The sequence below is a fragment of the Anser anser genome, assembly GCF_964211835.1.
Source record: "Anser anser genome assembly, chromosome: 10".
NCBI lineage: Eukaryota > Metazoa > Chordata > Aves > Anseriformes > Anatidae > Anser > Anser anser.
Genome location: NC_139730.1, coordinates 10,123,521 through 10,136,542, shown reverse-complemented (window position 1 = coordinate 10,136,542; position 13,022 = coordinate 10,123,521). Strand labels below are relative to the sequence as shown.

The following is a 13,022-nucleotide window of genomic DNA, read 5'->3' as shown; positions in this document are numbered from 1 at the left end:
CATTCATATAACAACGTACTCTGCAGTAGGTACCATCATAATGCTCTTTTAATCTTTGTATCCGCAACGTGATTATAATTTTCAATCAGTGTTAATGTCCCATATAAATTCTAAAATAGTATAGGACGTTTTATAATTGCACATGAGCTGTTAGCCTCAATTCCTTAAACATCCATGTGCAAGCGTTGATGAATTCAGGGAGATTTTATACCACCCCTGTAGCCCTGAGTACAAGTCAAGTAGCCATCCAACCCCTTTGGCCTGGAAGACAGGCTAGCACCTTGCCCCTCTAATCTGAAAGAGCATTCTGGAAAAGGACAAAAAAATAAAATAAGTCTTTCTCCCCTCAGCAGGCTGGACACTGCAAGGAAGCACTGCTTCGGCCAGAAGACACCTTGCCAGCCATCCTTTTCTTCCCAATGCTTATGACAGGCATGTAATTAAAAAAAAATAATTCCTCAGAAAGCCGTTAGTATTGGCACATTGCATTACATCTGTGCATAAGGACTTAACACCAAACAATTACGGGGCTGCAGGGCAATAACCGAAAGGTTTAATGCTTTATTAAGAGAAGTGTAGCTATTATGCATTAACCATGCTGGAATGCGGTGTTTTGCACTGAGCGCAGTACTTGAAGATATGCCTTAATGTATTTGTGCAGCTTGGCCCAGCGATAGGTTTCTGTGGGAACTGAAGCAGGGTGGTTACATTATTTCCTGGCTTTCTATGTATTAGCTTTGGGATGAATCTATTAGTTTTCCCAATTGATTGCTTCTTTCTGTTTTTAGAGGGAATATTTTCATAGCTTTGGGCTTTTTAGTTAAAATATTTTTTTCTCCCCTTAAAATCTAGGTTTTGCCGCCTGGGTTCGATAGCGTGCATATTTATGACAAATGAAGGAATTTTCCATGCCATTAAAGTTTCAACAGATAATTTCAACAGATACGCGTTCAGAACAAAATAAATGCTGTTACGTGGTGAAGGGTCAATAAAAGCTCTCAGTCTTTAACAGCATAAGATGTCTTTCATTCAGTCATTAAATAGCATTTGATGACTTCTTGGCCAGTTATGTACAAGGGAGTTTTGCTGGCTAATTAAGGACTTACTCAGCTACCGTTGAAACACATAGAGCTCAAGAACAAAAAACCTGTGATGGTTCAATCATCTGTTGCAAAAGAAAGGCAAAGCAAGTGAAAAAGAAGGTCAGAGCACGTGCGCAGGTATTGGCCGGCAAGAACCGTATTAACTTGTGTTACAAAATACCCAGTGGATATATAAAAAATAGGGTAATTGTTTTGAGATTTTTATCAGCTCTCTGTTGGTCTGGGATATTTTTGGCAGTTTCTGGTGCTCAGTAACCCTCCTTAGTGAAATATGAAAAAGAATTGCAATTCACATTTAGTGGACGTGATATACAAAGCACTGGAAAAAGACAGCGTTCTTCTGAAGCTCGTTTTCACAACCCATCTGAGAGCAGAGAAGTACACCATTCCTGTGCAATAAGAGGTATAAATCTTAACATACTTCAGATAAAAGTACTGAAAAATTACATGGAGGCTTGAGGCCTTTTTAGTTCAGAGTTTTCTTGAGGCGTAGACTTTAGTTTAAACTGCAGATAGTTTGTGTGCTCTGCTCTTGCTTGGTTACAAGAGAACAAATCAAAAGAAAATTAAATTACCGTAAAGAAATTAAAGTAACAAAGAACAGGTGTGAGAACAAAATCTGGATATTATGTTTATGGAAAAAATGTTTTTTTTCAGAGAGTTTCTTGGAATATAAATTCCTCGGAAGATAAATATTTGCAGGTTTTTAAGACTGTGTAACAAAATTACAATTTGCATGTTGAACAATAGTTGGATATACAGAGCTTAAATAGAAATCACTGTAGCTGAAGTGGTTTCTTTCAAAAACTTCTTTTTTTTTTGTTTCTCCCTAGATATGTCTTCCTAGAAAGTTCCACAGTGAGCCCATGCTATTTCAGTTTCCATTATTACAAACAACAGCAGGATCTAGCAAGAAGCTGCAACTGAGAGCATTTGTGTACAAACTGTGGTGTTTCTTTATGCAAAAAGGTTTTCTCTTCTGCTGTACTGAGCGTGCAAGATCTGTAACGAACTGTGGCACGGCAGTTATCACATGTGACTGCAAAGGAGAGGTGGTAGTAAAACGGGAGATTTGAAACTGGTTTTGTGTTTGTGTTTAAGGGTAGCTTTGTTCTACTCCAACCTCACTGACTCTTACCAAGTCAAATGTGATGGAGGGAGTTGCACAGAGACCTGAGAGGAAGAAAACTTTATCGTTTTGCAGGTGGGGAGCTGTTCCTGGGCATAAAGAGTGATCTGGAGGAACCCCAATTAGCTCTGCCGAATGGCTTTAGCTTCGGGCCCAGCAGTGGAGCAGTAAGGGAGTGGTGGCCTCGTGGTGTGATCTGGATGTTTCAGAGGCCCAGTGTTTGGGCTCTGTCCCTGTGTAATGAAAGATTCAGCACCGTGGCACCTGGCTGCCTAGTTTGGAGATGAAGATCAGCATTCTTCCCATGCAAACAATTCCAGGCTCCCACGGAGCACAGGCTCTGTGTGACGGCAGCAGTTTCGCCTTTGATTAGCTGACTCACAAACACCGATAGACGCTGCCTCGTAATTACACGGCCCTGTAGCTGGGCAGGCTTCTATTTAAGTTCAAAGCATTTTGCTGCTTGATATAATGCATGTAAATGATGCTCAGCAGATAGAGAATTAAAACTCAGCAGTTGTCTCCTTTGTGCATCCGTTTGCAATGATTAATTTGGTGTCCTGTGACTTTTAATTGGAAGAGTGGCAGTACTGGTTTTATAACTCCTAAATTCGCTGTGATTGGAATAAAAGCTGTTGTGTTTCTAAACGTGAGAATAGTAAAGCAGGTCCTGGTTATACCAATATGAAATAAGCTGTCATGGTAAAATTTAATGATAACCATTAGAATTTTATACCAATTTTTACTGTCAGAAGCTCAGAACAGTTTATGGACTGTAAGGAATCAGTCTACCATATCTCTGTGAGCACTGAGGTACTCATTCTCCTTTAAGAAGGAAACTGGAGCTCAGATTAATTTTCACTGAAAGTGTCTGCTTGGGTTAGAAACTGCAGGGTCGTTGATGTTTGTGTGTGAACAAACATTTTTCTTCTGCTCCTTGATTTTCTTTTGCTCCTTGATTTTGCTGTGCATTATTTAGGTAGCTTTCGGTGTATGTATGAAACCATGTCTGCGGATCCCATGGCTGACTCTGTGTGGTTGCATTCCCACAGACTGTAAATGCAGATTTAGAATCAGTTGGGTGAGTTGGAAAAGCCCTCCAGGTTCTAACCCCTTCTAAGCTGAACGTAGACACCAGGCTGATGTCTTCCACAGGCTCTGGGAGTGCGCTCCGTCCCATCATCCAAGCTGATAATTCAATTTTTCCATTACTCTCCACAAACTGTAGATACAGAATGTCTCTTGCTCTCTGAGAGCTGGTGCATGGAAACCTCCGTTGTCCCGTGACCTTGGATCCAACCCTGATGCTTTCCTCACTCCCTGCTGCTTCAGCAAGCCCAGTGGTCCCCATGCAAGGAGTGACTCAGGGCTGCTGCAGACAGTTTCTCCCTTGCTGAGCAGCACCAAATGTTACCCGTTTAAAACACAGTGAGGAGTTTTGCAACACTGCAGAAGAGAAACCAAAACTAAAGGTGAATGGCAGTATTTGAGCTGATGCATGCGCAGGGAGGGTGAGCAGGCTGCAGCCTGGTGCTGGCATGTCTGCACGCTGGGAGGGGAGCGCAGCCCTGCCAGCCAAGTGGAAATGCCTTGGATCAGCCCCTGCACTCCTGGCAAAAACAGCAACAACACAGCAAGCCTAAGTTTCGGACTGCTAATCCAGGGAGGTGTGCGTGACCATGTATAGCCAATGGTAAGCCAGGGAGAGCTAAGGGATGCCAGTGGATAAATGGAGAACGCCTTAAGGCTTTTATTGAGAACATATCACCTTGCAGTGTAGCAGATGAGAAACTGCATTCTTCAGAGTTTGTCAGTCTTCCAGTGAGTCAGTGAAGTTGTTGGGTGGTTTTCTTTTTCTTTTCTCTTTTTTTTTCTTTTTTTCTTTAAGATCTCTGGCATTATCATTAGTGAGTGAACTTTCTACCTGTCCACCCTGCTTCTTGTTGAAATGTCCAGCTCCATTCTCTCCAAGGGCGGGACATTTCATTGTTATAGCCATTTGGTGCAGTAATTTATTATTAATTATGCTTTCACAGTCGAGCAATCACGTTACCTCACTGCATTTATCCTCTGCCAACACATAAATGGATTATTTATAATGAGACAGTTATGGGTAGATGCTGAATGTGGATTTTACAACTTCAGCCTAAGAAGGATAATTCCCCTGCTGCACTCAGCCTTCTGAAAGGGATCGCCGTGCGAGGGCTCAGGAAGCCATGGATCTCTGTTCAGTGCCTGCTGGAGAAGGAAAACATGTGTGAGGCTGTGGAAAATAGCACTGATTGTTTCAGGAATTACCATTACACAGAAAAGAGACAAACTGCCAGCATAAAGAAGTTGCACGGTTTCTGATAGGCAGCTTTTCACATTCTGTAAAAGCTTCTTTCTGTAACAGCTCCTTTCTCCACCCCTGCCCAAGGACTCCTCAGACGTACCTGCGGAGGTGCGGGCAGTGTCCCCCTCCCCACGTGGCCTCGGGTCGCTCCTCTGCGGTGACGTCTGATGGTGGGAAGGTGCTGACTGCCACAGCTCCCTGGTGCCTGGGCTGCCTCATCTCTGATCTGCTTTTGTGCCTGTTCTATCAGTGCTCTGGAAAAGAGAGAATCTTGTGAAGTTTGTAGGCTGCTTGGCATACCAAGCACAAAAGTTGTGAGTCTTACTGTAAAGCCAATAGAAGTAACTAGTAGCACGGCTCTTTGAACTCACCTTTTCCCTTAAGCAGGTGTATTCCTGTGGCTGTGTGGCACCAGTGATGCTGGTGCAAGGTCAGCTGTTGCTGAGCTCCCAGCCCTGCTTCATCAGCTCGTTGCTGCTTTTTGGCAAGGCAGCATGCTCCCTGCACACCTGTGCCGTGCAGTCTGCGGCTGAGAAGAGCGAAGCATTGCGCTGCAAGAGAAAAAACATTTTCAGATTATGCAAGTCTCCGAGGCCCTTTTAATTCAGGGAAATAAATTCTCTTTTAGAAGGTGCTGAGGATGAACAAAACACTTTACTGGGGACAGGTTTGGGGAATGCCAGCAGTCAATGAGCCAGGCCTGGGTTTCACATCATGCTGTTACAGATTCAGTGCTAAGAGTCCATTAAAGCAGAGAAATGTCTACTAGGATAATTCCTACAAAAACAGGAATTTGTTTGATGTTTGTTTAATGTGTGTTAAATGACTTGTCTCATAGTGGCGTAATGCTTTCAAAGGCTGTGTCATTCTGGGTAAGGATCTGCCTGTTTTTTCATTCTGTTGCAGTGCAGGTGCCATACGTTGCAAGAAGCAGCCAGCAGAGAGCTGCTAGACTCTTTATGCCTAGCCATGATTTAGTAAGGACCAAACTCAGGTCTGATGGCCTGGAGTTTTTATGCAAAAGGTGGATAATGTTATAGCTGTCTTAAGAAGGTTTACTGAAATCCTTGATTTCAAACCATTGCTCAGAGTTTCCGAAGAATGTGTGGCATTTTTGTTTTCAGTGTCATAAAGATGCTCGGTCACGCAGGTGGTCACAGTGCAGCATCTTTCCCGAGTCGGTTCCTTCCACAGATCTGCACGGCGTGTAATTGCCATCAGCATGGATGGGAGTTGTATCTGTGGGCCTAATGGCATGAAGGACCAGAAGGCACTCAGATGTAAAGAGCTGGAGAAATATCCCTGAAAGCGTTACTCTGGATTTGCCTGCAGACAGACTCTGGTCACTCTGCTTGAAATATGCAGTGTTGGTTGTGCCTTTAGGGTACAAACTGTTAAAGCATGAGAAGTCACTTCAGTGACTTCTGTTGTAAATTCACATCTCTGTTTCTATTGAAATAAGCGTTTCATTTCCAAGAGGAAGGTTACTCTTCTCCTGCACAGTTGTTGTATATTTTCTAATCTGGGGTGAATTCTTGTGACTCTCAGAGATATTTGTTCTCTAAAAATAATGATGCATTTTTTTATCATTATGAAATTTGTCTTTTACAGTTGTTCAGTGAAAAAATAAGTGGAGCTGAAGGAACAAAATTAGATGAAGAATTTCAAGAGATGGAAAGGGTAAGGAAAGCAACGTACGTTTTTCAACACTAAGCTATTGCAAAATCAAAAGTCTTTCACATTTCAGATGCTAGAATGGTATTATAGATTTACATGGGGGAAATACTTAATTCAAAACATAAATATGTAAGAATAAGTGCAAATTTATCCTTGATTCTTGTCAGCTCAGCCAAGGGAGAAGAGACATGCAGAAAGGCTGTCTGAGCAGAGGAGGCTGGTTCCACGGACACCTCTTGACAGTGAAGGGAAGCTCCTCCAAGACTGGTGCAAAGCACCAAGAGAGACTTGTCTTTTTCCTCTGTCTATGTGGGAAGTTAGCGAGAGAGAAAAGATTCTTTTAATTCAGAATTATATTTGTTAGTCAGGAATTAATATGAATTGTTGTGGAAATGGAGATGTTTGTTATCGACTTATTCGCGGTGGGTGTTTCAAATCAAACTGCGTTAATGTCACTTTCTCCATTTTGAGCTTTTAAGTGCTTTTTATCACCATTGTCTTTTCTATGTATTTTAAATGTACATAGAGGACCTAGTTCACAGTTTTTATTGTTGGCAGATTGAAGAAAAAATCTTGTGTGAGTTGTTTTTTTTTCCAACATGCATATTTAGGATTTATGGTCTAAACAGGCTTCTAGGTTTCAGTTTCTTTGGCTTCAGAACAATTATTTCCTTTCTCTGCATTATAAGAGGAAAAGTAATATGCAGACCCAGAGGTAGGAAAAGAGAAGCAACACAGAAATGTGATTTTATAGCATTTTAGAAACTATTAAATGGGAAGACAGTGCAAACCACTGCTTTAAATGGCCCTGACCCCAAGACTGTGAGCTAGGAAATTTTAAATCTTTTTCAACTGTGGAGAAAAGCAGTTATAGTAACAATCATTGGGTTGGCAGGAAAAGTGTAGCCTAGAATGCATAAGCAGCATTTGAGACTTATAAGCTTGAGAGATAAGTAGGTCCCCACATTTTGATACAAAATTTTTCTCCTGTGTGCTAACTGCAAATTTATTTTGGTACAATCTTGTCACAACCGTGGCATGACTGTTTATTTTAATCTACCACATTTGCTTTATTTTAAATAAATTTTCACAATCAGCTAGAATAGTATATCTAATCAAAATACAAACTTTCTAGTAACAGGCTTGCTTTTTGCTAACTTTTGGTTACTTTTCTTTTTCAGAAAATTGATGTTACTAATAAAGCTGTAGCAGAGCTGCTGTCAAAATCCACAGAGTATCTTCAGCCAAATCCAGGTAGGGTAGAGAAAAGTAGGTGTCAGATTTTGCTAAACATTATCTTGTTACTCAGAAATTCATCCTAGGTGGATTAATTAGGTCATTATTGTGAGGTTTCTGGATGTCTGGAGACCCTCAGCAGTGTGTACAATGAACTGTACTGTAAAATGGAACTGTAAAGTTTATGTGCAGCAAGTCTGATCTGCAATGCAACTCACAACACACAATGTTGGTCTTACTGGGCGCATACAGGTTGTGCATGCATGATGTGTTTTGGATGGCCTGGGATGGCAATACAGCACCTGTGTTATTTATGCTGGATTTCCTGGAGTGGGATATGGATCCCTAAAGTAAAGAGAATGCCAGCATTTTTTTTTAGCAGAGATATAAAAGGCTGTTGAATTTAACTCATGCACTGCTGCCATCGGGATACTGGTGGTTATGAAGCCATGGAGAAGAGGGCTGTCACTTGCCTACCTAGAATCTGAGTGAAGCTTTGCTTTTTCTGGACACTGCAAGGTCTCAGTGGATTTTGGGTAGTCAGTTAATAGAGGTTTCTCAAATTTTAGTTTAAGAAACAAGAAAGGGTACATGTTTATGTTTACAGTTGGTCACAAAGATTAGCTGTTAAGAGCTTGATGGACTGTCCAAACCAGCTGTTGGAAGGACCTTCATTTTTTTGACAACTGTCTGACTGAATTTACACTTAGTAGCTACACCAATGACTTCAGAGATAGCTGTCCGTTCTGGGTGCCTTATGAGATGCACGTCCCTGGATAAGTTTAATAGATTGTTAATGTCTACAGAAGAAACATTTAATGGGTTGTGTCCACAAAAGGATGGTAGTATTCAACCCTTTACCAAGGCCCAGCTAGGGTGTTCAAAATGCAGCTAGTCACCATGGTCCACATTCCTTAGGAATACCCTACCCATGGCTATCACTGTGTTGAAGAAGTTGTTGAGAGGTAATCGTAAGGAGTAGATTAGAAAAACATTCCAAGAATAATTGCATAGTTTTGTCATGATATGTGCAGGCTAACAATAAATTATTAATTTGTTATGTACCCAGCCTTTCTGCAAAATAAATTCTTACTGTCTTGAATAGTGGAAGCAAGAAAAAAGCAGGGAAAAAAGTTCTGTAAAGCTCTCACAAACAAGATTATTAAAATGGCTTCGTCTGTTCTTGTATCCATTTCGTGTTTGCTTTCTGCAGTGCTTTTAATAGAGAAATCCACAAAGAAAAATACCCAAGGGAATGTGAATATTGGTGAATATCAGCAGAAGGCAATAAGCACTCCCACTATATAACTGCCTGGAGAGATGATGCCCACTCAGCTTTGAATAAAACAGTTTCATGTGACCCATACTGCTGTATGTAATCTGACTTCAACATTGACTATGAAGTACTGACAACAAAAAGCTTATGGGTCTATAGACTAACTTAGTAACTTGCTTCGTGAGGTTGCTTGTTAAATAATTTATTGCTTTAAATATATTAATTTAAAAAATGTTTTGTCTGTTTTTTGTTCATGTTCTTATTAGCATACAGGGCCAAACTGGGAATGCTTAACACTATGTCAAAGATCAGGGGACAAGTTAAAACCACAGGCTACCCTCAGACAGAAGGACTCCTAGGAGACTGCATGATACGGTATGGCAGAGAGCTTGGCGATGATTCTATGTTTGGTGAGTTTGTGTACCTCCTTTGAGAATATTTCAGTATAAAGCTCTTCACAGAATATTACTCAGTGAAAAACTATGTAAATAGCTGATCCAGGTAAGAGGGAAAGCTAAGTATAGTGATTAGGGGATGATTGATATAATAATACACATTGCTTCTACATATTTGTCTGCCTCTGTTGCAGGTAGATTGTTACTATTGCTGTCTCTAAACATTTTAGTTTCTAACTTGCCAGAGGTAAATCATTTAGAGTGATCCTTTGATGCAATGCATTTTTTTAACCTTTAAATAAAAATGGTTACCCTATATTCAAGAGTTAAATTAATGGAAAAAAATCTTGGGGGTTGGAGGAACTGTGGGTGCTTTTGGTGTCTTTGTGCTTTGGAGCAATGCTTGAGCAATGCTCAAACATGCATTTTCTTGTTTTTGTGAAGATTCACTCCAGCTTGGCCATGCTACAATTCTTTGGTAAATCAAATATTACCTATTTCCTCTGAAAATATGCTGAAACTTCACGGCCAAAATCTTGACAGAGGCATTGCTTGCTGAGCATGCACAATGTGTGGGCTTGACTGGAACAAACTTGAAGCACTGTCACAGAGCTACTCAGTGGGTGTTTTTTGATACAGCTGGGATTAAGAGGAAAACTACAAGAAATGTACATGAGGAAAGGAGAGTCCCATATTTGGGAAAGAACACAGACTAGGGCTACAGGACTCTGGCTTGGGCTACGACGGTGTGCAGAAGCCAAATTCAGAGCTGGCTGACTTCTTTATGCCCTGTTGTTAAGATCTGCAGTTCCACACACAAAGGCCCTTCCCTAAGTAGTAAGAGCTATGTAGGCATAGGAACTTAGGACTCAAAAAACCCAAGAAGGTGCTGCATAGGGGAAGATGTTGATGCTGCAGAATATACTATAGAGCAAAATATTCCAGTTCTAATTTTCTGTAGGAGAAAATCAAGTGCATAGTTTACATTATTTTTTTTTTTTTTTACTTTTCAACATCCTACAGCAGATACAAAGATACTTGAAAGATCTGTATCATAAGACACATTTTTTGTTTTACATATATTGAGATATAAGTAGCATGTTCTTTACCATAGGCCTTGCACTACTGGATGCTGGTGAAAGCATGAAACAAATGGCAGAAGTGAAGGACTCACTTGATATTAATGTCAAACAAAATTTCATCGATCCTCTACAGTTATTGCAGGACAAAGATTTAAAAGAGATTGGGGTAAGTTTTCCAGAGTAAAGCTTAATTTATCAGTAATCAAAGTCAATTAAACCCTAGTTCTCTGAGTGTTTTTTTTGTGGAAGCAAAAAGGCAAATAAACTTCACTGCATTTAAGCTTGTGTCTCTAGCAAAATAGTGATGAAATCTGCTTAAAAACAATGTCTGGCTATTTCTCTCCATTGTCTAACTTGCTCAGTTTGCCGTATTGCCTGTACATCCGGTGCAAGAAGGACAACGAAGAAAATTGTATTCTGTATTTTTCTGCTCTTTTATTTTAACCAACATTTTGTATTAATTGTTCTGAACATGTGAGTGGGCTGCGATTTACCGTGACTGATTATCCTGTCTTGCCACCTCTCTCTGTCAGCCTAAGGCTGTTTATTATAGAGGCTGAATTTGATTGTTGAAGAAGGCCATTCAGGGCAATCACAGAGTGATCTCAAAAGTGTCTTAAAATGTTGAGTGCCATATTCCTCTATGGGAAAAATATAAGATGCTGAGGAACATATTTTTAACGTTTAAAGTTAGTTTTTTTCAGTGCTTTTGTTTACAAAATGACAATTCAAAAGAAAGCCAGGCAGTCTCTGTCTGAGTCTGATTCCAATAGACTCTGGTAATAAGCAAGTTAATTCCCTGATGAAATGCAGAAAAGAAAGCTGTTTTATTTGTTTACATGTATGTGGAAAGCAGAGCAAAAAGCTAGTAATAATGCCTTGATGTCTATAGCTGTCTCCTATGATACATAACCGTTTTCAGTTGTCATTCTTCTGGACTGATAAAAAGAAATTGTTTAATGTTAGCTTTAATGAGCATTTTGTACTGTCACTTTGAGTCCATTCTGTTAGTCTGTCAATCCCATGATTTTTGGCAACAGAAAAGCTTGTATAGTGATGTCAGATAGAAGTGTCAGGTTGACACCTAACAAAGAAAGCAAGAACATAAGATTGGTTGGAATACTGCTTATGGAATGAGAAGGGAAAATAACTCTTACTGTTAGCTGTCATATTGTGTATAATTCAAGAGGTAAAATTCATTTAAGTATAGAACACGGGGGGCACATTTGGATTTTCTAAATTAGAAGCAGGATCCAATGTTAGGTGTTGCACATTTAATAAACTCCATCTCATGACCTGGGTGCCTAAGATTACCAAATCAAGGTAGCCAGTTCCCCAGGTCCTACCAGATGACTGTTTATTTAAAGTTTACACAACTTAAAATTTCATTCACGTATGCAGTCCCAGACATACCTGATGCTGCCTTAGATCAAAGGGATGGACTGGATAATCTCAGCCTGGCATTTCTTTTGATTCTGCATATCCCTGTAATTGGATCCAACTGAAACTTCCTTAAATCACTATGTGTTTGTATGGGCCCGTCCCATTTGGACCTCCTCCTAAATGTTCTGTCTTATTTAGCATCATTTGAAGAAACTAGAAGGTCGTCGTTTGGATTATGATTATAAAAAGAAACGTCTTGGAAAGATACCAGATGAAGAAGTTAAACAAGCAGTAGAAAAATTTGAAGAGTCAAAGGAACTAGCTGAAAGAAGCATGTTCAATTTCTTAGAAAATGACGTAAGTCTGTCCTGCATTTTTGTTTGCTGCAGTATATCCAGGTGGGAAATGTGTGTGGGATTGGATAAAGCTTGACCCATCCTTCATAGGAGACAAGGACTGAAGGCAGAGAATGTACCTTTTTCCTTGCCTCAGAGAGGAACGTTATGCACAGCAGTGCATGGGAGTACTCAAGAATTCAGCAAGGTCTTCTGGAGATACAATTGCTCAGACAAGGTTGACACAGACGTCTCAAGTAGCTTTATTATCTATGAGCAATGAACTGTCTGAGAGCAGAATACAGGGAGATCAGGGGGAAGGAGAAGCCAGTCACAGACCAGCTGCTTAAAGCACGAGCAAGAGAGATGTACCCAGTGCTAATTTGCAGGAGCAGCTCACTTAACACACAAAACCTTGTGCTGACTTGAAGGATCTGGATAATTTTGGCTCTAAAAATTACAACTATAGCTTGGCTGTAAATGTTACTGTGTAGAGTTTATGTGGGTTATGCTCAAGTACTTGGACATTGGCTCAGAGTCGAAGTCCACCGTGAAATTATGTCTAAAAAATTAGCAACCGTGGTGATTTGCGATAATCCTCTCTTCAGTGCTTATACAGCAGAATAGCGGGATGTGCTCTCCCATAGAGTCATGGAATTATATGAAAAGAGAGATGGAAGGGTGTTTTAGAGGCCATTTTGCTATCTGTAAGTAGGACACACAATATTAGTTTCTTACGAGTACGTGTCAGGTTTTTTGTCTGTTTTGTTTTTGTCTGAAATATGAAAGACAAAAGAAATTAATTGATTTTACAGAGATTTCTCTGTTAGACCATATTAGCCCCAGTCAAGTTCAAACAGAAATAGGAAGACAGGGCCTATTCCAAAGCTTTCTCTTCTGTAGATACGGTATCACAGAAACCATGCTTAAAAAGCAAGAAATGTGCTGTCTTCTGGGAGCAAACTGCAGAAAGGAGGAGCTGTTAAGTAGGACCATTTACCTGCAGACAACTTCTGTCTCTGACTACCAGTGTAATGGCCAGCTGTAAACTAGCCAGTAGCTCCTAAACTG

The 13,022-nt window shown here is 40.3% G+C and overlaps 1 protein-coding gene across 2 annotated transcripts in view; it reads left to right on the top strand.

Moving 5' to 3' along the window:
* Nucleotides 1–13,022, top strand: part of SH3GL3 (SH3 domain containing GRB2 like 3, endophilin A3) — a 53,414-nt gene that overhangs the window by 30,129 nt on the left and 10,263 nt on the right. For both annotated transcript variants that reach the window (XM_083849629.1, XM_083849628.1), the window contains exons 2-6: nt 6,179–6,247; nt 7,426–7,498; nt 9,023–9,166; nt 10,266–10,399; nt 11,815–11,973. In XM_083849629.1, coding sequence (XP_083705755.1) covers nt 6,179–6,247; nt 7,426–7,498; nt 9,023–9,166; nt 10,266–10,399; nt 11,815–11,973 — 579 coding nt within the window. The remainder of the gene's footprint in view (nt 1–6,178; nt 6,248–7,425; nt 7,499–9,022; nt 9,167–10,265; nt 10,400–11,814; nt 11,974–13,022) is intronic.